General features: G+C 39.4%; 1 protein-coding gene across 3 annotated transcripts in view; it reads left to right on the top strand.

The window, feature by feature from the left end:
• The window catches only part of cdh11 (cadherin 11, type 2, OB-cadherin (osteoblast)), a 78,197-nt gene that overhangs the window by 30,319 nt on the left and 21,217 nt on the right, over window positions 1-26,661 (top strand). For 2 of the 3 annotated variants that reach the window (XM_029520513.1, XM_029520514.1), the window contains exons 2-5: window positions 4,574-4,640; window positions 21,992-22,410; window positions 23,414-23,553; window positions 24,209-24,503. In XM_029520513.1, the coding sequence (XP_029376373.1) occupies window positions 22,260-22,410; window positions 23,414-23,553; window positions 24,209-24,503 (586 nt within the window). In that variant the 5' untranslated portion in view covers window positions 4,574-4,640; window positions 21,992-22,259. Of the gene's footprint in view, window positions 1-4,573; window positions 4,641-19,977; window positions 20,043-21,991; window positions 22,411-23,413; window positions 23,554-24,208; window positions 24,504-26,661 lie in introns of those variants that run through there. The other variant, XM_029520515.1, reaches the window with a different exon arrangement.

The raw sequence follows: 26,661 nt of genomic DNA, 5'->3' as shown, positions 1-26,661 counted from the left end.
GAATGTGAATGTGTCTCCACAAAGATAGAACTGTGTGTGTGTGTGTGTGCGCGCGCGAGCATGTGCGCATGCGTCCGTGCGTGTAGCTACCAGCTGTGCCAACTGTGCTGATCCTCAAAGCTGCTATCAAATTCTGCTTGCATGATTTCACCACAGTCATACCGAGAGCATCAAACTCACGAACACGTGCTTACAGTTACACGCCCATATTCACGCATATAATCACTTCCCCAGTTAAACACCAATTCAGTGACATGAGACATTATTATTATTATTATTCCACATCTTGGTTGTTTTCAGGCCGCTTGCAATTAAACATATGATGTAGAAATTTGTACCACATGGCACTCCAGAAAGCTGCAACCAATTGTCATCTGTTAAAAGGAGACATAAAAATAAGCTTTTCTCATCTGCAAAGGCTCATATTAAACTGTCAGATGGTTCATATTGAACTGCTGTGGTCAAATAGTGCTGGGAGGGCTTTTTAGCCCTCAGTGACAGGCACCACCCTATAACCATCTATTATTGTCAAGAAGGGCTGAACAGGCCAAAATGTCTCTTCAAGGATGACTTGAGGGCCCTTGGATGTAGTTCATCAATGAAAAGGTCACGTGTTGTAGTACCCTCAAGCCAGATAGCAGCAGCAATCCAAAGAGCCAAGCTGGAAATTAAAAAAAAAAAAAAAAAACTTCAGGATTGGCAAAATATGAACAACTCCTTTGCTTGTATGGGACTGGAAAAAAAACACTTTAGGTTAATTTGAAGCAGTAATGTTGATATTACAGTTGGCAGCTATCATGGAATTAATCCGGGCATCTTGCTTTACCAACTAGATAAAACATCAGATTTTAATCTAAGAGAGCATAATGTACTTGGATAGAACTGAGCTAGAGGGGTATAATCAGAATAATCATTCTGGTCTCACTCCAGCTTCCGGCCTTTTAGCTAATGACCAACACAAAACTAATGGCTGGATGTGAAGCTGTCTATTTGCATGTGCTCTTTAAATGTATGTGCGAATATCGCGCACGTGTCTGTCTATGTATCTGAGCAGGTTCAAGAGAAATCTGAAAACTTTTCCTCATTTTTCCGCAGGGATGGATATGTAAAGCCAGTTTGTATCCTTAAACGACCTTGTTCCTGGCAGCTGCAGGCCGTATTATTGTGTACCTGCTTTGATACTCCTGTCGAACAGAAGAGCACTCATACAACAGGGTATCACAGTACAACAGAAATATTCAATTTCTTGCATCATGAAATGAAAGCTGAACACTAAGTGCTGTAATGTTTTGCCTCTGGTTGCTTGTTGTGCAGTGAAAGAGAGCAGAATTAAAAAAGAAAAAAAAAAAAAAAAAAGCCTGTGGGGCACTTCTATTCTACCGATTCAATAGTCAATATATTCTGATGCACCTAACATTTCTATCTAGAAGCACACCATTTTGTTTATGTTCATTGTTGCAGTCCACATGTCCAGGACAATGATGGAGTGAAGTCATACATCACATATATCATATTTATTGCTAAAACAAAGCAAGAGCTGCAGGCCCTTCCCATGTTTACAGAGAGGAAAACCACTCTCCACATATGAATTTAAATCATCAAAATAAATCAATGCAAAATATTATCGCTTTGTAAGTCTGTGCGCATGCATTGAAGACATGTAACCAACAGAGGTGTTGAAAGTGGCCAACCAATCAATAAGGGCTTTACTCATGCATTGCACATTTTATATCACGACCAATTTGGACAGTGCTTTATGGTATTGACAGCATTGTCTCAGGGTCCCCTCTTGCAATACCACAACACAGTGAAATCCATTTTCTCTAACATAACAAGCTGTCATTTTGCGGTTGGAATAAGCTCAATCGTCTCTGCATACAAAGTAGACAGATTTACAGTAGCCGTGCAATGATAATGACAATGGCACAATAGTGGCTGGTGTAATTCCATAACATCATTGCTAATATCACAGAATAATGATTGGCGGTGGGTTTAAAAAAAAAAAAAGAAAGAGGAAAATAGGCTTCCTTTTTCAGAAACGTCTGAAGTGTAGTTACTGGCAACACAATGATCTGTTGCTATTCACACCATGTGCTGTGTCAGCACGTAATGCTACAGATACGCTGAAGAGAATCCATTTTTTCTTCTATTTTCCTCAGTTTTAGGAGATTGTGTTCCCTGCATACAAATCAGACTAATGTGCGGCATGATGAGAATGATAGCGTGGTGTTGATCGGTAATGTACAAGGGAGATGTTACCAACACTGAATAATGATGGCTTGGTATAATGTTTTGCTGATGAGGGACTCTTTGGCAATTTCCGTTGTGTTGAAAACCATGACAATGTTGACGGGGCTCTAAGTGTGATTGCACTGCTGGTGTAATACAAACAAGTATAATATGTAACATCCTGGTTAAAATGTCGAACATTTTGTGGAGTTGTGTACTACTATGATTGTTTCTATTAATATCTGTGATATTAGTGATAGTGATAAGCTATTTAATTTGGTTTTATATCAGTGCCATAGTATCCCTGTTGCACATATGTCTGCCAGAGAATCACGCTGAACAAGTGTTAGTGCAGCATTTTTTATGTTTGAATTAATTCAGTGTGTTTCCTCTCTTTGAGTTCTCTATGTTGTGAGGTTTTGTCTAAATCTCTTAGATACACTAAACATATCACACTTGTGAAAAGTGTGAATGTTAAAAACATCTCTATTCTGGTTGTGTGGATGAAAAAAAATTGCACATGAAAGCAGACCCATTAGATGTCTCACAAAATTCTTGCTAAAAGCACTTTTGCTCTTTCGTTGCTGTAAAAGAAAAAAAAAAAAAAAGGTTAATTATTGCAGACTCTTGGTCCTTGACACTGTGTGATATTTCACTGAACATTTAAGATGTGAAGTGAGAAATATAGTACCAAACATAAAGTCAGCTTTTGGCCTTTTGATATTTAGCCATTACAATGTGTTTAAAATATCTGTCTCACAGTATTTTTTTCATCTTGTGTGTGCCATGACACCAACATAATTACTAGATAATCTTTCTTCAACATTCTTCTAGAAAACCTAACGTTGCCAGACTGCCTTGTTCTGTTGTCACACTGTGAAGCCTTGCAAAAATCCCAAATTTCCAGGAGTGCACTGCTCCACACTCACACAGGGGAGCTGCTCTGCACAGCCAACAGCAGCAACACTGAGAGCTGCTCCTCTGGGACAGGCCGCGGATAAGTGGCTTGCTTAAGGGCTTCTGACTGGTAGTTACTGATGGAGGTGCGAACGTGTCCTGTTCATTTTTTCCTGCCCTGATATCACCTCAGGTGATCTGGGGATGTGAGGGAAACACAAAGACAGGGAAAGAAGGTTCTGTTTCTAAAATCCCTTCATGATTTTCCTTCTTCCCGCATTTGATTTCTGACCCAGACGATGACAGGAGCTTTACAGTTGGCTCAACTGCTATCAATCAATCCTGAGTCAGTTTTAAGAACCTGGTCTGCTGCAGATATTGTTACACCATCATAACAGCGGTTACGTGATCATTATGCAATAGTTACTAGTGATTTAAAATTGAGATTTACATGGAATATAACCCGCCCCAATACAATACAGTTTTTATATGTTTATAACCTGTGATTTAGGTTTAATTGGGCTGTTGCTACACAGACAATGTATCATGATATTTGTTAGCTTCAGTTCTATTTTTGAATTTTCAGTAATAAATGAAATGGCGCCACGTTCTTAATACCAAAAGCAATGCCTCATTGTAACATTTAATTTTAATTTATATTTAAAGCTTGAAAGCAACCTGAGACAGCCGTGTGCTCATTGGCCTCAAAGACCTTAGTCCTGACAAAAAGTAATAAAAAAAAATAATAATTAAAAAATGCCAGGAAACTTTGAGGAAAACACTTGGTGAATTTCAAACTGCACTGGCGAAGTCAACGCATGAATTACAGATCTTTTCTTATATTTTACTTGTTCCAATCGTGCCAAACATCACCACAGCAGTTTTGATGTGAGCGAGTGAAATGCAATATATTTTGAAGGCGATATGAACACAGTTTGAAGATCTTGAGCACTTGCAGTATCTCTGTTTGAATGCCATCAGTCTTCTGCTGCCTTTGTTGATGCGCTTATTTAGTGGATTAAAAAAAAAAAAATAAACTCAGATATTCATTATCAGAGCTTAAGAAAGAGGATTAGAGAGAGTATCTGACAGTCTTAGTGAGCATTTGAAGGTTACAAGGGGGTGTTTGTGCAGTTGTGCGTGTTTAGATTTTAAAAAATTTGCATAAGAGTCTCTTAAGTCTTCTGTGTTATGCTTTCTCTGATTCTAAAGCTTAATTTTTATCTACAAGAACAACACCAAACCATTTGTTATAAATATTCCAACATAAAGTGAGTCACACGTGTATCATCTTACTATCTCCTACATAATTGCATGCACACCATTATGAGATCTGCGGTACATTTAATTAACATATGAATAAATACAAAAAGTGAAATGTCATTGAACCCTTTTCTCCTCAATAAATGGCAATGCTAATGAAAATTCACTCTCTTTTTTTCCCCAGGCAGATCTGTCTCACTATACTGAGGAGAAAACCCTCATCATACCAAACCATCAGCAATGAGCTAAAGGTGCGTTGTCTTTTTTTTTTTTTTTTTTCCCCCTATGGCGTGTGCGTGTGTGTGTGTGTGTGCCTGTGTAATCAAAAGGCCTGTGAATTGGCTCTGACACATCAAGCCCCACTAGGCTGTTTAGCATTCTGTTAAACTCGCTCCCTCTTTCAGAAATATACACAGCAAGTGAGAGTGATGGGCAAAAGCACAGCTTTATCTCCATTTCTTTATTTCTGTCTTCAAGTCATTGTTCTGTTCTCACCTCGGTGTTTCACAGTAATGATCTGTCCCTCTGTCCTTTATGGTTAATAGAAAATAATTCAGAATTGTTTAGCTTGTTTTTGCCTACAGCAGCTTGTTGAGGAAGACTTGTGAAAATGCATATTTAATATTATCTTGTGCCTGAAAATATGGCTACAATGCAATTGCCCTCTAGACACGTGTTCTCAAAGTCACCATATCACGAACCTCACATCTACCATACTAGGCATTTTTTTTCCTTTCGCCTGGAAAAAAGTTGAATAGATTAAACGCAGATCTAATCGATCCTGAGTGTGCTTATCAGTAGCTGGCAGGCTGACGAGCAGATTTCAGAACAGCGTAGTGTAATCCTTCAAATGCAGCCTGGAAACTGGGAAAGAGACAAACAGGTAGAGACCTACAGACAGTATATATATTTTGATTGGACCAGGCTCTGGAGTTTAAAATTACTTATAACCCTCATTTAAAGTTTTCTGCAAACTGTGCCACAGTACAATCTGTAGGTCTGCTTATTTAGACCAGATGGGATAGTATTTATTTCTTTAACGCAGTGATGACATACCACTGCTGACCAGGAGCTCCCCAAAACCCTCACAGTCTATGAGAGGCCACCCAGTCAACTGGTCATAGTGACCCGGCCTTTGTCAAAATAATTTTGGGTTTCAATTTTCTTTTCTATTTTTTTTTTTTCTCAGTCCGACACACATACTCCAACAATCGACGGTTCATTTTCTCAAACATATCCGGCTGACACAAAATAATCATTGTCATTCATTTCCTTTGTGAGGAGACTTAATTTTTGAAAACAAATTTACTACAATGCATTTTTACCAAGATTGGATCAATACATAGGTTACCCTGTTTGGACACTATCTGGTACAAAAATCAAACACTTGCCATTCGCACGTAATGCAACAACGTTATGTGATGTTTTTCATAATCAACTCACCAAATTACATGTTATCAATATACAGTTTCAGTAAATGAAAGTTATGGACATTGTAATTACTCTGTTTTCAGCACCACCTATATACATCCATCCACACATCTGTGTGTATCCAATTAACCGCAGCTGCCAGCACGCAATGGCTCAAGGTGAAAATGTTAATTTCCAGCTCTTGCCATCAAAATCTAATTGTTGTTAGGATGTTTATATTTACAGATAGAGAATGCAAAAAAGCATCAGTAATTGCAGGCTTAGATGTTGTCCTCGAAAAAGTCCTATCAGTCAGACATAAATGAAGACTTAAGCTCTTCCTCCATCTGGTTTTGCCTGGATTATGCTTTGTGGGTTGCCTGTGAAATATGTCTTGATTGACTTCTATTGATTCCTCTGATAACCGACTATGATTCATAGATTTAAAGGGTTTTGCTACACTGTGTGCTGATTGGATGTTTAACCTTTTGACCACCACAAACAGGGTTCTGAGCACATATCCCATAATAGCAGGCATTCGTCCAGATGACCTCTTCTGTCAGTGTGACAACTCAATGGCAGGCAAAAACAAAAAGAAATTTGCCGTGCCTGTGATTGGTTGTATTTTAGCTTTGTGGAAAAAGACAAGGAACATAAATGCTTATTTGAACCAGTACCAGGTCACATTTCTGCCTCGCTCTCTCAGATTAGTGGCATCTCCTTCAGGCCAAATGATGCTAAAGGAAAGCAAGAGAGTTATTGTGCTGTGTGTGTTTAAGTGGCACTATGTGAATGCATGCCAGCGTCACACACATTGACAACAAAAGGACATTGGGAAGAGCACTCATTCTCTCCACTCACTTGCTGTATTGTTTTTCATATCCTAAATTATGCTTCAGTTCAGTTTAAAGGCACTTCAGCCACAGAGCTCTTCCTCAGCCAGAGGCTTGAGGCTTGGTAGATTTAATCTTGCCTGGTAGACAAAACTGCAAATTTTATTCAGTATTTGGGCGGCGGGAGACACACACTTGTAACTACTGCAGTCAACACAAAATGCTAAACGTTAGTCCACCCCTCTATTCAGCGTAGGCTAACGACACATGAAAAGCTCTGCTGCAGCTGTCGCGTCGTTTGCATGCAGATCGTGTATATAGCGAATTTACTTGACTAGCATGCTGATTTTGCATTTATTAAGTACAACAAGAGTAATGCTTAGAGCAGCATTATTGCAGATTAAGTGGACCTGCAGTCTGACGATTCGTAAATGAGATACTGAAGTGAGAATTCCCCCGAAACTACACTGTGCCTCTGCTAAACCAACTCACATCAACAAGACAACTCAAAATCCTCAATTTTTTCATTGACTAATGATCTGATTAGTTGTGTATAGGACACTTGTGCCTCAAAAAGGTCAGGTCAAAATAGTTACTCTGTGTATCTGCACTTTATTGCTTTTGTCGTTCATGGATGATCATAATTATTGGTTGATTGTGTTAGCCACTTAAGGAATGACAACAATATAATTTCAACATGCAGGATCATCATAAAAATCAGGTTTTATTTATACAGCAAGTTACTTCAAGGCGCTTAATGTATAGGACAGATTAAGACGGAAGGGCCAAAAGGGCCAAAAGGGGCAAGTAGTGAGATATCAGGTGCTTTTGAAACTAAATGGAAGTCTTGAAGTGTTGTTGTTGTTGCTGTTTAATGTCACACTGTCAGAAAGGATGTCTTTAACCTGCAGCAAAATTACATTTGAAAAACATTATCCACTGAAACGCAACAGTGAAGATCAACACAATGTGCAGTAAACATAAAATGCAGCAGTCTCGTACGTTTTTAACGCATAAAATCAGTGGAGGGTACAACACAGCGCTGATGAACCTTTCTCAGAAGTGTAGATTAAAACAAATGCTGTTAAAACTCATTAACTATCTGGCTAATATATCTTTAAACATGTGACACTGAGAGGTGTCTGGTAGGATAGATAAGGAGGAATGAGGGAGAAGATTCGTTCTCCAGGCGTTTACACAAATACACACTGAGTGAGTTTTAATGCCCTCTACCAGCATTGATCACACAGAAGTCTGACTGATTGAGAGTTAGATATAGAAGAGCGCACATCAATAAAATAATTTTGTTTTAAAGACACTGCCATTTCTACTCATGAACCGAACAAAAACAACCACCATGATGATTCCATAGAGCCAATGGGCTGCATCAGTGACAGCTTGAGATGCAAAAAAAATTAAATAAAATAAACATAAAAGCTTTTCAGATGGTTCAAGGTGTTTCTTGGATACTGGCACTAATGCACACATGCACACATCATCAGCTGAAGGCCTTTGGACAAAAACTAAATGAAGAAAAAAAAAGCAAAAAAAAAAACCAACCTCACTGTCTCTCACAAAGCAAAGATTAGTCTTTTTTAAGAGTCATCCATTTTGTAGTTCAATTATGGATTTTACTCCACTCCCATCAATGTTTGTCTGGCTGCAGAGGCAGTCCATTGTGTGGCCCTTCAAGAATACCAAAAAGGGTTTTAAATTTTATTTTAAACTGGAGATTGGAGGTTTAGTTAGTGATGATCATGGCAGTTGAATGAAAATGACAGTGACAATAGGCAACATACCGACCAACTTTGAAACATCAGTCTTATCATGAAAGCTCCATGGATAAAAACGACTGTGTTTTTTCTTACTGGCTCGCATGCCATCACGTCTTTGGCATCATTCAACAGTAACAAAAGCACGTCACTACGAATGTTGTCTCAACACTGGCGATGGCTTTTCATGTTTTTCGCCCTTTTCTTTAGATTTGTCGTTTTCAATGTCTGGGATGAAGCGGTTTTAAGATGATCGCACTTTTGCATTCAGCCGTTCTCCATTCTCCATGAGCGCAATGTCTAAAAATGAGTGAGAGGTACTGTATGCCAGACCTGAATCAGCTCTTTCAGCTTCAGATCAGTTTCAATGGAACAGAGCGATTCTGAGTCAGGGGGCTCTTTGATTTTACAGGTGTCAGAGGGATGATATAACACAACACGACAGGATCTGTCCAGCAAAGCTAGCGCTCCTTTTTACACAGATGTTCACAGCAATCCAATGTGTATGTAATTCTGCTGCCAAGGTGGAAGGGATACATCCCTCATTCCATGTTCGTGCCTTTTATACAGAAAAGCAAGGTAGCAAAAAGATGCAAAGTTCCTGCCATGACACAACATTGAGAGCCACTTGATGTGGAAGCCCAGCTTTCTCTGAATGGATTTGTGATGGGATGATGTTTACAGATGCAGTTTTGTTGCGCAGTCAAAGTTTCTTATTTTGTTCAGGCAGAGAAGCAAAGATGATTTGACAAACAGGGTGACCATGGAAAGTTGTCAGTTATGTCAAAGATGTTTTCTTAAAAAAAAGAAAGGGAACGATGACAGATGCAATCACCAAAGCTTCAGGAACATTGAATGAGTGAAAAATATTTCATTGTGTATTGTCATTTAAAATCTTTGGAGGTCTCTACTCTCAGGATAAAATGGCATCTCAGAATGGATGGAAATTGCATTTTGGGAATCAAAATGATGCCAGCTGTCCCTCAAAATGAGATTACATGCTTGGCTTGATCAACCAAGCCTGCGCTGCCACAAAGCCACCTGCACTGGATTTCTACAAGAAGTAGAGAAACAATAGTTGCTGACCCAAATTAGATCCTTTTGTTGCTTTTCAAGTGGAAAGAAGGACAGAATGACAGACTGATTGATTTGTAGTTATTTTAAAGGTCAAACAGGACTTTTTCCTTGTCTGTGCATCCAGGCCTCAGATGGATTTCATTGGAATTCTGCTCTGCATTGGCCTTTATGTGTAGTCTTGTGCTCTGAATTTGTATTCACTGCTCTGTTTCGATCCTCCAGTTTCCTTCCTTACTCTGGTCTGTTCTGCATTTGAGTGCTCTGTTTCGTTCTGTTATCACTTCTTCTACTCTTTTGTCAATACATCTCACTCTCCACCCTATGCACCAATCAAATGTAAATATCCTACAAGCATCATCACACAGCTCCAAGCCCTGCTGAGCGAAATGAAAAACTGAAGGCGGAAAGAAAGGAAAAGAATGTAGAGAAATGTGTATGTGGTGAGATTACCATGCCTCGTAAACCCATAAACCCTGCAAGGAATCAAAGGGATGGAGGGGAGCGATGGGGATTCGGGACAGAGGCAACTCAACAAGAGACGGACATGGGGGAGTGGGGGCGGGGGGGTGCAAATATGAATGATGGTTAACAGCAGAGCGACAGATAAAAAACAGAAAAGGAGAAAGATAGGGAGGAAAGTGAATCTCAGGAGGGAGCAGAGAAAATGTCAAAAAGGCAGAGATAGTGAAACACAGACTGATAGACAGAGAAAAAAACAAAACAAAAGAAATGTAAACCCCTGAGATTAACTCTCTCATTTCTTTATGGGGAAGAATGGCAACAAAGAGGATTTCCACCTCCTATCCTCTCAGCATCCCTTTGATATGCCCCCCCCCCCTCTCTTTCTGTCTCATATTCTAATATCTTCCGACTCTATTCATCATGGCTGAGCTCACTAAAGCATGAACACACATAGCTAACCTAGCTGGACACAAATCGCTCTCTGTTGCTCTCTTTCTTCCTCTTTTCTGCCGCCTGCTTCGCAAAATCAGTTGATATCTTCATCGCCTCTGAAAATCAGCCGTCTCATATATTCACTTGTCTTTTGTGGACCTGAAGGTGCCATACATTCTCCTTTACCTGCCTTGTCCTCCTCCATCTGTGGCGGTCTGGCAGCTGTATAACTGTTGCACAGGGCCAATAAGAACACAACAATGCTCATCATTGTTGTGGTCCGTTTAACGAGCTCCGCTAATAAGACGAACAAGCTTCCCACTGATGGGTTAATGGTACATTCTCTGGCCCTCGGCAGCCTCGTAATTCACAGTTTTCACAGCTTACAATGCAGAGACATTCAACTGAAAGTTGAGTGGAGTGTTTACTATTATGGATTGTGACTTGGAAAAAAAAAAAAAAAAAAATCATGCAAAACCCTCGTGCACACCCACAGCCACAATAAAGTTATTAGATTTTTCCAATAAAACACCTGCATTGGGCACACATGGATTTCATGATGCGTCTTTATGTTTGTTTGTTTTTTTGTTTTTTTTGTTACTTTTAAAAGAAAAACATTCCTTACAAATATGTATATCCTTTATATGCAGTCGCATACAATATAAAACAATGGCTATGTCTGAAGGATGGACAGAAGCTTCTTTATTTTTGCCCTGCTACTTTAGCCTTCTTCATGAACAGGACTTCGACCTTCATGCAACGTGCTAATTTAAGGAGTAAACAAATGAAATGTTTCGGGTGGTTCAGAAACCAGCTCTTGTGCAAGAACCACAGTAGCAGTCACAGTTCAAACTTGAATGCTGCTGTTTAAACGTTGGAGAAAACAAACAGTTCTACAGCTGCATTGTGACACACGTTTTAAAGTGAATCCCAGTCCACTGCAGCACAATCTGAAGTTACTATCCATACCTCTTCTCCCTTTTTCCTCATCTCCCCTTCACTCCAGCTGGCCACTGTAGCAGCTGCACTTTCTTTTATTATTCCCTCTCTTTTATTCTTATATCTTTTCTTACCGTCCCTTTTGATTTTTTCCTTCATTCTTTTCTTCCTTCCTTGTCTGAACCTGAATTTTACTTCCGCATGCTGATGCAGCTGTTCTGCAGGAAGTAACTTTAACAAAATGACTAATTAATATTCTTGCATATGGTTCCTTTCATGAAGTCACACCGCCGCAAAACTGGCGCCCAGCTGTTATTTTGGACAACCTCCTGCTTTGAATATAAAGTCCGCTGGTCCCTGGAATCAGTCATCAAATGCTGCTCTCTCTCGGCCAGCAGTCTATGTTCAACACTGAACACGAAGAAAAGGCACACTGACCTAAGGGACTCATCATTTCAGCTAACCTTAGTAGGTCTTTCGGTTGTTGCATTGATGAAGGAGTGCACATAAGACGTAAGACAGACTTTCATGCAACAGTATAAATCCTTTAGCTTTATAGGTTCATTTGTCTTTTCTTTTCTTTTTTTTAATTATTCTTGTGGTTATGTGGCCTCTCTCATTCTCTTTCAGGCCTAACTTTTTTCATTTCTTTGTGGTTGTCTGTCCCTGCTCCCTGAGCCTTCAAGAATCTGAAGTATTTTATTTTTCCTTTAGCCTCAAATCAATTCCAGACGCCACCGTTTCCTGCACCCCCCCCCCCCCCCCAGCTCCATCTTTCTGCACCTCCCTCAGGGGCTATAGACCAAAACCACACACACACAAATGGAGTGAGGGAGACAGAGTGTGCATTAGGTAAAGAGAGTCTCAAGTTTTGCTTGCTTTTCCATACCATAAATTCCTCTAACTTTTTTCCCTCCCATATTTCTATTCCAGGAATTGTGTATTTTTGTGTCTATTTTTATGATTGAACTATGCCATGTCCCAGTGACTATCCCCCTTTTCCCCTTAGGGTTTGTCATGGCAGATCTCTTATCACTGTCATCTGTCTTTCACATTAAAAGGTGCCTCTGCAGATGTCCCCAAAGAGTTATTTTTTGAAGAAGATGATTAGGTGACTGATTGTAAACATATTTGAAGGCACGGCAAAAAAACAAACAAACAAACAAAAAAACGTATTTCTCTTTCAGATGGTCATTACCACTTTTCCAATTTCAGACAAGAAGTGGAAAATGATGAACAAGAATAAAAAAAAAAAAAAATCCGTGATTTTATTTATTTATTTTCTTGCAGCACCATGTGATTATCCATATTCATTTTCAGTCTTGCGCAGTAATTATAGTGTCTCTCTAACTTGTAATGCAAAGCTATAATTGCTGTGAAGGATACTACTGGACTGTGACAGAAAAGAAAGAGAAAAAGGAAAAAGCGGAGGGAAAGAGGAAGACAGTGAAAGCACAAAATGTACAACAACAAATGAGAAATGGAATGACCGTGCAAAATAGAAAGGGCTTTAAATTAAGCGCTGGTTAATTAAAGATACCCTTCAACACTGTGTTCATGAGGTTTCTATTTAAGTCAATAACAAGTCAATTTGAACATGCCCATTAGTGCAAGACTGGGCTGCTTGTTTTTTCTTTTTCTTTCTTTCTTTTTTTTTTTTTTTTTTTTTTTCACAGTTTAAATTCGAGTGCTGGTCATTTTGGAGATTACACATTGCATTTAACTGCTAACATCCCTTATGTGTAGCTCCTCTTTCCAATTGTCAGGAGCGAGCAGCCAAAGAGCTCCAAAATTAAACCCCGTGAACAGGGAACTCCCATGCAAACCAATAACCAATAAACAGCAGTCAGCAGGCTAATTGAAGCTGCGTTGTATTGCCTCAAGCCTACTGTAACTGTGTCTCCTATTGTTTTACTGTTTATTTCTGCTGCTCATTTGGAAGAACACAAAGAGCGGATTGGTTTGGTCATCAACTTGTTTTCAGCCCAGAGCACTTCCTTACAATTTTTAAAGGCCAAATTAGGAACAGCGCAGTGATGCATTCTGCTGAAACATTCTCCCCATTACTAAAATTCTTTTGTGTTTCCAATATGATTCAATCCACTGAACATATATTTTTCTGCCCCAGATTCATTAACTGAGCTTTTAGAAACGGTGCACATTTTTTTGGAGAATGCTACAATTTTGTAGAGCTTTACTTTGTCTTCAATTGGTTTCACGGCATCCTCTAAAACATTCAATATTTAAGCTCTGTGAAATTATAGTTGACTGAAAGATGAAGGTAAACATCTAACCAAGAAAAAACTATAACCACACGATTTTGGCGAGAAATACTGGGTCTATCTTTATGCAAGCTGAGCATTGATGAATACATTATATGAAATTATGAGGCAGCTGTCTGTACTGAAGTGAGCCAAAGCGATATAAAACAGTCTTGGAGGCTGGTCTTGCCTCCAAGTCTAATAGAAGGTGTGACACATGCTTGCTAAATGATTTTAAAAACACATATCTGTCTAATTAGCAGCACAAAAAAAAGTTATGATTGCACATAATTTGCTGCATATTTTCAGTAAATGGGCATCCTACCAATATTGAAATGAGCAAAACAAAAATGTTCTCAAAATACACTTGTGAACGGAATTTGAAACACTTTATTCTGTAAAACTAAACAGAATAATTTAGCTCTGCGTGTGAACAATGGCACAGTTAATTAGGTGCTGGTTATTAGAACGCAATTAATGTTTGTATGCTGTCAGCACATCGGCTGTCTTCCCCATTAAAATATTTTGTTTATCTAGCATTCTTTTCATACAGATTAACAACAGGAAATTTTGTTTGTTGATTGTTGAGAATCACTTGTTCATTTCTTCTTCTAAAATAATGTTACTGCGCTAATAATTACTCGGTAGAAGGTCATTATTTTACCAGTTACTTTTTCATTACACAGATTGGTCTGTATCAACCTTTTTTTTTTTTCTTTTTTTTTTTAAACTGATGACCAGTGAAAAGAGTTGTGATATATAAAGGAGGCAGCCTCCAACAAATATGTGTATATTTATCTATCTATAAAACACGACCTGTGCACAGACATAGACAGGAGCACCGAGCAGGTGTCTGTACTTATTCTCCTCAATGATTGACTCTAAGATCTGTCTCAGCGATACTTTTACACACATATGGCTGTGATGTGACCGGCATCCAGAGCAGAACTGTTACTGAGCCATAAAACAAGGTGAGCAGAGGACACTTCTTCTCCAGATGACAAAGCATTACCTCGTCCTGTCGCTGGACTCATCCTGCATCCAAACATGTATTCAGCTCCTTCCCTGAAATCAGTGGCCTGCTTCCTGCATGTGTTTTCTACTCTCCAAGGCCCGAAGAAACATGCTATTCACCAACTGTGCTCACTCCTTCCAGGCTAAGTGAATCTCATATTCAGGCGCACTTACGCTGCCCCTTCCACACAAGGGAGATGCCTTTGTGCCTCCCATGAGGCAACCGCTCTGCTTCACGCAGGAAACATCCTTTTTAGAGTTCTTGCCATCAAAAACGTATCCAATCAAAGCTCTGTAACACAAAGCGCATTACCTTTGGAGCGATGGATAACAGGCGATTGATGCTCGTCCCTATCAAATCCACTGTTGATGTATGCCTGCACGTTCACTGTGCCATGACTGTGGTGTTGTCACAGTCAGTGATTATGGTCTATCCAGTTGTACCATATGCTTTTGACCGGGCTTTGTACTGTGCCACCTATTCAAGAAAGAAGCATCAAATCCAAATTGATGCAGTTTGTCCCCCCCCCTTTTCATTTTCAGCACATCATTGTCACAGTCAACTGGTTGGCAGAGCCAAAATGAAGGGAAACAAGTAACAACGTGCGTATCAACAGGTTACATAACATCTACATTTCATTAGACCTATTAATTAGCTCCTCATGTTCAGGACCTTAAACTGTAGTCCTTCATTTAGAACTCCACGTAAAACAATACTAATGGAATTAAAGTAAGGTTGATTAGAGATAATAGTACATGAAGAAATTGTGTGTGTGTGTGTGTGTGTGTGTGTGTGTGTGTGTGTGTGTGTGTGTGTGTGTGCATAAACAGCAGATGTGGGGTCTTGTGGGTGGTAATTAGCACTTGAATATCAGTAATCACTTAACAGGAATCAGCAACCTTTACACACAGACACACACACAAACGCTAACACATTTAAGGCACACATAGCAGACACAGATATACAAATGCATTCATATGCACACACACACACACACACACAACCACATATACTGCAAAGGCTAACTTTTCAGTAACTGTGTGACTGGGTTGGAAGGTGAGTCTGTTGGTGTTCCAATAAGCCTCTCATTAATACCCATTTTCACAAATGCTGAGATAGCATTGCTGTTCTTTCTTTGTAATCGCTTCACCACAGACACACACACACACACACTCGCACACAAGTCTATTAGTTCCTCTAATTGAAAGGCAATTAAGCCTCAGGTTTCATGGTGTGAGCTAAACGCTGGGTGTCTGTTTTCAGCACCACTCTGTTTTTAAGCTTTTAACAAACCACAAAGAGGCAGCCACCGAAACAAGGCACTCAAAGTGAACATTAATACACTGACTTTCCTTTCTGTCGATACAGCGTTCTGGGTCCCACTCTGACTTCTGAGTCCATCACTCCTTCGTCCTCCATGTTTTATGTAACCATACTTCCACAATTATGGCTACATTTTATCAGTTATGGTGATTAATTCTTATAAAATTCTTTTACTTTCTCTGATTTTCAAATTGAATCAGACGATGGAAACGAGCACAATTTATAGTTAAGTATTTGCAACATCTTGAGTCTGTAGGAAAAGACTTTCCAGTTGTCTGTGTTAAGTATGAGCACTGTTTCTACAGTTGGGCTTTCCTCTCCTTCTTGCTGTCTTATTGGTTCATTTCAGCAGTTATCATGAAATCTCTCCCTGCAGCACATGAAGAAACCTGATGTATAAAAAAGGGGAAAAAGTACAGTCCACAGCAGAATAGTTCGGGGATTTGTTTGTCAGAGTTGGAGTGTTTTTTTTTTTTTTTTGTTTTAAACCTCAGATGACCCCCTTTCTCTTCCAAGCATAAACAGACAAAGAAAAGTATCACATCTGGTTCAAATAGTTTGTAGGGTTGCAGAAGGGTCCGGTGGTTGCAGACTCTCGTGTGAGTGAACGGTTACAGGTTTTGGCCGGCCAATAGCCAGTCACTTGGTCTCCACAGGCAAGGAGTGAAATTTCAGTTTACTGTAAATAACTGCAGCAAAGAATATTTTAACATCAGAACACAAAAGCACGAAGCAGGGTAAGCAGCCACGCCAATCTTAGAAAAATTATAATCTAATATTTTGAAAAGCTTAAGTTGAGTTGAAGAGTCCATCATCTTTGCCATGCTTTCAAAATATACTGACAGTTTTTCGCCTGAGCTTTGTTATTTCTCTGCTATACCACCATGTAGGTTCATGTCAGAGCAGGTGCCACCATGTTGCCATCATGCCAAATATACATCAATGTGGCAAGAGCAAACGATGCAACAGTAGCAGTGAGAACACAGAAGGGACAAATACTGCCTTCAGGCGGCACCCTGGGAACAAACAACACATTCTCCATCCAATTTCTTGTTCAAGTTAGCCAGCTAACTAAATCTGACATAATCTTTTAGTTTCGTTGCTTGGGGACAGTTGATGTTCACTGTGGGCTGTCCAGGAAAGGAAGAGCAAACTGTTAATTCTGACAGTCTTAGAAGTGTAGGAAGAAAAGTCTCAATTTGTTAAGACTGTGATCATAAATGATCTTTATACTTTTGAAAGTACACCTCAGAGCCATGCTGCCTTTAAAAATCTACGCAAACAACACATAGCCAAATGATGTTTAAAAAGCGTTGTACAATGGGACAGCGGAGGTGTGTGTGTGTTGGGGGGGTGGGGGTAAGACTATCCCTATCTAACTTCCTTTGGCATTTCAATTTTTTGTCTACATAGTGTTTGCCCACAAATTCCTGACAAAAGCGATATGTGGAGACAGAGAAGCGGATTGGGTTGTGAGGGTTATCACACGCACAGGCACTTCCATACTTTAGATAGAAGGGGGTATATATCACATTCATACACGTATGAATCACCTTTATTACTACTGAACCCCCAGAGAGAGAGGCAGAAGGAGAAAGTTAGAACAGAGTGGGACAAAAGTGGGGTCAAGTCAGTTTTTTCTCCTCCAGCTGCATATTTTCCATGTTGTTTTAATGGCTCCCACAAGGACAGAGATAGAGAATGAGTAAAATGAATCATACTAAGAGAAATCATAATCCCAGCTACATGTAGCAAATAGTGTTAAACCAAGTACCACTCTGTGCTGATGTGTCAAAAACTACCACAATGCTCTATTTTCCTAGCAATGATGTCATCAGGATGCGTCTTCTTTTTGAGAAAACACTTTGGGTTTCTTAGAACAGATGGTGTTGAATAGACTTTAATTTTTTCATATTTTTTTTTACACTTTCTGTTGCTGATGATGTGCAGCAAGTTTCAGATTTCAACATAGCTGCAGAAATTCAAACAACAACCTTGGGTAGTGTGAGCTTAAAGGGAAATAATGCGGATGGTCACATGAAAAAATGCATTAGAAATTTCTCTGTTTTCAGCCACAGTTGGGGAAACAATCAGATATGCTTTGGTTTGGTTGTGACGATAATTACTGTGATTGGAGCTGGGCAGCCATTAGAGCTATTCTGACTGAGGAGGCGCAGTATAACACAGGCAAAGAGGGAGGGGAGGAAAGAGAGAAAATCATAATGCAGAACGGCATTCTCTATCCACCATTGATTAACCTGCTCAAACAATATTTCGCTCTAGACCAAGAATTTCTGTGTAACTTGATTAGAGCCACTATTTGCTGAATGTTTTGTTGGATATTGCGATGGATGGTGCTGCAAAGTCAAGGAGTGCAGCGATGACAGATCACAGGACTGACTGAAATGTTCAATCAATCAATGTCACAAATGACCTTTCAACAACACAAACAAAAACAGCCTTTGTTCCATTTGTCACTTTACACAATAAAGGAAGACAAACCATCACACATAAGCACATCCAGACCCTCAAATGGATAGGCAAAGCTGTTGCCTAGAACAAGGACCTTATGTTTCCATGTTTCTGGTTTTGTCAGCAGGATATCTGGAAAGTACTGAGTTTACAAAATTCAGTGAACCTGGTGAAATTATGCTTGCCAGGGAGGGGTATATTCAGTTCTGGCACTGATCCAGTTAAGAAGGAAAAGCTCCAGGAATCACTTGCCTTACCTCTGCGAGGGCATTTTCCAGAATTTTCCCAGGACCTAATGGAACTAATGGAGCTTGATGTAAAAAAAAAACCTACAAAAAAAAAAAAAACAACATAATTGCATTAATGACAAGTTGGAGCAGATCTTGATATAATCTGGCTCTGACAGACATGTGTAGGACTGTTTGGCCTTGGCAAAGGTATGGGCTCTACCAAGTGGCATTCTGCTTCATTTAATCAAATCAAATACGCAGGTGTATTTGGTGAGTTGGTGATGATATGTCAGCCAACGGTGCTTGTCGCGCCACATTTTGATCCAACTGCTCCGACCTCGATGTGACACACACAAACAATGTGTCTCTAATGTTAGATAATGAATCACAGTAGTCCCTTTAGTCATGGATTCACAGCAGCGCTACAAACCCAGGGGAATGTCGCAGGTGTGCATGTACACACGCACAAAGAGGTGTGCTGTTCACTAGTTTAATGTGACTTTTGACTCATGTAGTCAGATGGAGGAAGTGCCCTGGCCAAAAGGCATGCTGGCCCTGGTGAGTCATTATCAGTGTGTTTCTGTGTTGCATTTTTCTCTCCTTTTTTCTTGCTCTCACTGTGTACTTCGCTCAAACAAAGAAATATCGGACATGAATAATGCGTACGATTCCAGATCCATACATACTGATGAGGCTCTTATACGTCTCCTTTCAGTGTTTAAAAAGAACGTGAATGGACAGGAAATGTGACTTATTTGAATTTGACAGCAGGGGCATTTCATTATCATCAAGCATGTCTCATATAATAATATTCATAGTCACATTGAGTATTTCAGAGTGGTCACTGTGCACTGCTATCAATCACTTTCATTATTGTTGTTATTTATGTGTTGGACTTGACACATATCTGACAGCTTTTGAGAAAAATAACACGACTAGCTGCGGGGAATCAGGCTGTTAGTGAAAGCTGTTTCTTTTGGATTAGTTTTATTTTTTACTTGTTAAATAAACCTGACATTTAATTTGACACATAAATGACAGTTTGAGGGTCTGTTAATAAGTTCTGAAGAGAGGATGTCAGATTCATGTACAACAAGTGCACACCTGAGTTTGTAATTGTGTTAGTGTTGTTCTCCATAGTTCTTTCAGGCTGTAACAATTTTTTTCCACCTGCAGGCGACAACTTCCAAGAATAGATCCGCCAGATTTATTTATTTTTGTTGCCCTATTATACATAGTTGACTTTTTTCCAACTCACATTTGGCACGGGACATACAAACACCGAACAGCTCTTCAAAATAATGTATATATCGCATATTCTGTTTTGAAATAACTATAAAGGCTTTTTTATGCCTTTATTTTAGTTAGAAGCCCAAGAGGAAGCAAGAGAGCCTGGACAGGCCAAGCCAGAGACACTCGATTACATGGTATGCACTCTAAATCACTCCATGAAATGACTTTTTTGTTTGTTTGTTTGTTTGTTTTATTTCATGTTTTCAATTTAAGTTTTTGTTCTATCATAAATTTGTAGAGGGGGTCAAAAAAATCACTTTTAGTCCCAGTACATCACATGGAGCAGCCATCTTGCTATAGCAGTGGTGAACATGAAACAGCTTTGAGGCGGATACAAATACATGATAGTCAGGCACAGAAACACATCCACGTACAGATACACACAGAGATCTACACATCCATCATAAGACTCAAGCATAATTAGCCAGATGATGAGCTGCTATGGGATTAGCTGTCAACGCTTCCTGGTTGGCTGATCATTTGGTCAACATGAGCCAATGGGCCTAGAGGGAATTTTCTATCTGCTAACCTACTGAATATTAAACAAACACTCACACAACATCTATTCATATGCTCCAATGAACTTTAAAAAAAAAAAAAAGGAATTGTCTACAAAAATAAATTTATCATTTCAGCTTATGAAGTATAATCAGACCACATTGGCATTGCCCAGATGTCTTGAATGAGCAGCATTAGAGGTCTATGTGGACTACAACATGGAGGATCTGCAGTTACGTTCTAAATCTCCCTTCAACCATGTTGGGTGCCATAATGGGTGTTCACTGGAGAGTCACTTGGGCGGAAATGAAGCGGCAACATGTAATCACTAAAAGGAAAGAAATGTGTGGCCCGTGCGGTGTTATTGTGGATAAATGAATTGATTTTATTTTCTTACATGAAGCACAATTTAAGTGTGTCACTTCCACAATTAGAATCGGTGCAATACAGTTAGCTTTCTTGTCTTTCATCTGACCTAGAATTAGTTTAAAGAGGTGTTTAGTTTAAGAACAACAGCTCATGGATGTCCTGGTGGTCTGGCCTAAGATTGAATTTAGCCAAACACTTTATTACTTGACTTTTCTTTGTTTCGTTTACATCTAAACATCTAAACGTTAGCATAACATAGTCATAAGTACAACAAACAGCTGACTTGAGACTTATTTGTACTAAAAGCTGAACGCAGATGCCAAGAGTGGCTGATCTGTTCCGTTGAAACAGTCAAATTGTTTAGAAAAGCAGCAGATCAGAGCTTACGACCTCCCATATGGCCACTGGAGGCTTAATCATCTTCAGTCCTTTATCTACTGGATCTTGACAACATTTGATTCATTTCTTCATCGCGCTCATCAAATTCATTTTACTACATGCTCAAATGCCAGGACTTCTCATTAAAATTGCACTTAAGGCATTTCACTGACATTGATCTCGAGTTCCATGCAGTGAGCAAGAAATTTCTTGCTTCACAGTGCAGGGCTGTTGATGAACATGTTTGATTTGTGCAAATGAATTTTAGTCTTCTTTCCTGCTGATTCATCCACTTCAGATACATAGATGCTGGAATCACTGTCTGTGCGCTGATCAGTGTGCCGTGAAACAGATTAAACTGAACCGCATGGAAAGGGGGGCTTGTAATTCTAACTCAGTCTTTCATCACTTTCATACATTTCTCAACTTGCTTTAGATTGGTTTCATTACGTTGGAAAAGGCTGGAAATGCGGCAGTGCAGCAACCAAGTGTTGAACATGAGCTGTGCCTTCCACACTGAGTTAGTCTGTGTATAATTGAATTAAAGCTAATGAGTTTACAGACAGCATTGTCTGAGTAATTAGGACAATGTCCTAATCAAGACAACGACCAATTAAGAAGTCAGACATCCAACTGCAGTCAATTAACATTACCCTCTATAACAAATGGGGACAAATGCTTACTAAACTCTGCGTGTTTTTGCTATCTATATTAATTTTGGCAGTTCTATTGAAATGGATGTATTTAGTTAAGTAAATGAAACTTTGGAAAAATGTTACGTTTTCAGTTTCATGATGACAATTACTGACCAAGCTAATTTCGCCTCTCTTTGTTTTAGGCTCAATGATCGGAGGAGAGCGGGAATGAACAAAGTGTGAAGAAGGAAGAAGAAGAAAAAGAACAAATAGGAGAAGAACAGTAGTGACGTGAAAGTTGGTGATGAGTATCAGGAGCAAAAGGCCCCGTCTTAGCTAATGAACTAGAAGTTAATCAACAGCATTTTGTTAGCAAAAACAGGATATCACCTCAGTGGGAGCGGAGCTCCGCTGAGAGGAACCAGAAGGTAGGGGGCAGAGTGAAGTGCACGATTGCTCAGGTTGGACAAAATGGGGATGCTGATGATGAAACGGCAGGGCCTTGGGCTGCTGAGGACCTTTCTGGTGTTGGTGGGAGTCTCCGCACTCTGTAGCGTTGCATTAGGAACCCAGAAAGAAAGCGCTTCCTTGGATCAAAGGAGCCACAGACACAGACATCCAGGTGAGATGAAAGCAGCAATGTTTCTTTTTTTTTTTTTTTTTTTTTTGGCTTTAACATTTAATAGTTTGTTTTGTTTTTTTTTTTATTTGGCTGGATCATAGTCACAGCTATAAACGGTAATGGTAATGCTCTCTAAAATCCAATTTTGCTCTCACCTAACAAGACACGTTGCCTTTTGCTCAGGGTATTTCCACTTTAAAACTGATGGTGATGCCATCTCTGAATGTTACACCTTTATAACCATGACTCATTTTGTTCTCTCCGTAAAGCCCATTCTTTCTCCTGGAACACAACCATTCAAGCCATGAACCAAACATTAACTTTGACATATCTTCTGATGAACATTTGCAAAGAGAAACCACACTTCATGGACATTAATTCACCTTTTTTTGTCAGTAATGTGGTCTCTTACATAAAATACTTTCTTTATAATTAGGTCCCTTAAAAAACCTATTAACACCCCATTTGTATGCATTATATTTCATCTAATAGTGCTTTCATTTTATTTTATTTTTTCTTTTTATTTGTTTATTTTGATCTTTACCCAGCATAATATTTTTTCCCAACAAAACACTGTTCAAAAATGGTGCTGTTCTATACAACCACAGTCTGCTCCTGTTGACCTCCAAGCAGCTGCAGTGAGACATCAGAGGTTAAGTGCCTCCCCACCTAAAGCATTACCAGTAATGCCAGAGCAGGGTAGTTAGTGTATGTGTGGCTCCCGCTGCCCACCCACATTTTCTCAGCTGAGATTTGAACCTGTGATCCCCAATTCAAAAGTGGACCATTCTGTTTAGGAGATGATTACCTCCCACACACTCTTGAGTTCAGTCGCCAGAAAATATTCTTCGAAAATGAGCTGTTGTTGTGGTAATTAATTTGCTCAAAAAGAGTGATCTGAATAAACAATTTATTAATAATTGTTTTATAGATTGTATTGAAAAAAATAATAATTTGGCATTGATTTAAAGCAACATATTGATCTTTGTTTTGGGGCTTGCAGGTCACTTGTCCGTACATAGACACAAACAGAGGGCAGGGAAGGAAGGGCAAGTACTCCACAGGTCCAAACGAGGATGGGTCTGGAATCAGTTCTTCGTCATTGAGGAATACACTGGACCTGATCCAGTTCTGGTGGGCCGGGTGAGTAACATATAGAGTGAGAGAATAAAACACTCTTCCATCAACTCTTCTTCACTTGTCTTTTCTTGAATCAAACACAATTGCTACCCAAAGAAGACTAAAATTGTAGTCGCTGTTTAAGTAAGACCCACACTGCCCTCCAGTACCAGTCAGGGCGGGGGGGATGGAGGGTGGCAGCTACAGCATTTAAACGTGCTTTTGTAATATATCAAGACAAAAGAGAGAGGTCATGTTGATGATTAGTGGCACTGCTCCACAACAGCAACATCACTCAACAAAAGAAACAAATGATGTTTACAATGCATTATATATATTTTTTTTTTTTTTTTTTGGGGGGGGGTAATAAAGGAAGACCAACAGTTTAATTCAGTGTTTTGTTTTGTTTTTTAATGATGGCATTTTAAATCTCTTACATATTACAGCACAGCTACTAGCCTGTCTTGTATTTCTACTCCTTTCATTTGTAAAACTGAGGAAAAGAAGCATGTTACATGTTATGATAACTACCTGTCACTCTGTGTAACCACTATTAGGCCTCTAATACTCTTCAGCTTCAAAAACATCTGAAATCCTGATGCTGTCAGCACCGAAAACGCACTTTATTTGCAATTGTCTTTGTCTCACATTCTTCAACCTTCTTCTCTTGTCTCTTCAGCTCCACTCAGACGTCGACTCAGGCGATGGCAACATCAAATATATCCTTTCTGGAGAAGGTGCAGGAACGATCTTTGTTATTGATGACAAGACTGGCAACATCCATGCCACAAAAACCCTGGACCGTGAGGAGCAGGCCCAGTACACTTTAACAGCCCAGGCAGTGGCCCGAGACACTAATAAACCTCTGGAGCCTCCATCAGAGTTCATTGTCAAAGTTCAGGACATCAATGATAATCCCCCTGAGTTTCTACATGGGCCGTACTATGCCAGGGTGCCTGAGATGTCTAATGTGGGTGAGTAATGAAAAAAAGAGTTAGGGAGGAGGGGAAGCCATGTTTGGTGATGGGGAAAAAAGAAAGTCACCTGTTGAGGAGGTTTTTGATTCAATTATTTATGATGACACTGTAGAAGAATAAAATATTATCTTGAAAGGTGAGATATATCAGCTAATGTCAGCTTACAAGTGTTCTCCACCCGATGTGTAACGCAACTTAGAGATTTTAGAACTTATAGAAATTGAAACTGAAATGCATGCTGAAATTGCCCAACTGCGTTGCTTTCTTTCCAAATAATTGGATAGTAACAGTATGAGTGTAGACATAATGAAATGCCATCTATTTTTATTATTGAAAAGGTCTCCACTGTATGCTGAGTGACATTTGTTAATGGAGTCACTTATGGAGTTGACGTTTCTGTTAAACAGCCTTTTCCATACATTATTGATTAAGCTTGAAATCTGAACATAGGATATGTGACAGAAGTAGACATCAGACAATACCTTCCCCTGATGTACTCTGTCGCAAAAAAGGTAGTTTCATTTCTTTCCCCTCTTTATTTTGTATTATATGTGCATGAAATGAAAAGGTTTCTCAACCAAAAGTAAGTATTTTATATATTTAGCCGTATGTTGGCATGGACAAGAGCGCCTACCATCTCCTTGGAGCCACCTTACTTAGAGCTTATGATCTTGATAGATTTTCCTCCCAAATATTATGTGGTCTTGGAATATATTCAAACCATGAATGCTGACCTGACATGAACCACCCTAGCGGTGGTATTGCCAGGAACTCTGACAGCCAGATAAATTCTCTGAATGGACTGGCCTTCCAAAGAAAGAACTTCTGAAAGGACTTCTGAATGAGCTCAGTTCAGGTTTTTTCTCACATCCGTTTCTAGAGCTGGAACCTGAATACAGAAGTCTTGTAGGGTAGCAGACACAGACAGACATTGGCAGAAGTGGAACACAAAGGAATGGTTTAAATTGACAAACTAGCTCCACGTTCCCTTGTGGATTTCAGAATTAGAACAGATAAAGAAGACAGCCTTTTTCAAATTAACATTCTTGCTAATTTGTCCTCTGCACTTAAGGTAGCTGCCATATTGAGACAAGGCCTGAATTAAACTTGATTACAGTTCAATACACAATAGGTTTCATTTGGAGTAGGACAGCGGTGCTCACATTGGTGCCACTGCAAACTGTCCAGTCATCACATGTGCAACCGAAAATCAACAACCTAATGCTGAGGTCACAAAACTAAAGTGCCAGTCAATACCATGCGGTTACAAAGTCATCACAAGTAGCTTTGGCGTTTAGCCTTTTAGATGTTTTAGTTTTAATCAAATTCTTTTTAACTGAATGCAAAGTGCACAGTTCATACCTGAGTTTTACTGGTTTCCTTGCTTTACACAAAACCTTGAGCTCTACCCAGATTTCATCTGCAAATGAAAAAGAGGGAATCTGAGCTGAAAGCTGAATTGGGGTAAATTAAAAATTTAGCAACATGGACTGACTTTTGAGCAGGTCTGTGAGATACTGTATGCTAAGAAAACTGACAGATACATTCACTAATTCTTTAAAAGTTAGCATGATGATGGCTTCTTTCAGTCACAGCCGAAAAATAATTTAGATATTGACCAACAAACGCTGTGCTTTGTAGGCACAGAATACAATCAACACAGAAACTTTCCATAAATAGTGAAAGTGCAGCAGTAACATTCACTGACTGCAGCTGGTGCACGTTTCAGAGGATGCTATTACTTCTGCTGTGTATATAAGCAACGGCGTGAAAGAGTGAACAGCAAGAGAGGTTAGTTTTGAAAAGGAGAGAGGGATTTGATAAGAGAAGCCGATGTCATGAAATGACACTGGTTAGGTAGTGGGAAGGATTTGGACAGAGCAATCTAATCTAATCCAAGCCAAGTTTGATTTTTGACTGGCTCAAATCCATTGCTCACGTTACTAATTGATTTGGAGATTACCAGTTACACACACACACACTTGACATTTGACAGTAGAAAGCGTCTGGGACACGCCAGGTAAAAGAGAGAGGCGAACAAAGGGCTACTACATGCAGATTTGCCTGCAGATCTTCAGGGCTAACTCTTGACTCCCTTTTCTTTCAAAGAGGCTACTCGTCCAAGACTTCTCCAAATAATAGAGAAGTCATTTTT

The sequence above is a fragment of the Echeneis naucrates genome, chromosome 15 (assembly GCF_900963305.1).
Source record: "Echeneis naucrates chromosome 15, fEcheNa1.1, whole genome shotgun sequence".
Taxonomy (NCBI): domain Eukaryota; kingdom Metazoa; phylum Chordata; class Actinopteri; order Carangiformes; family Echeneidae; genus Echeneis; species Echeneis naucrates.
Note: the sequence above shows the minus strand (reverse complement) of the source record. Positions and strands in the feature narration are given on the sequence as shown.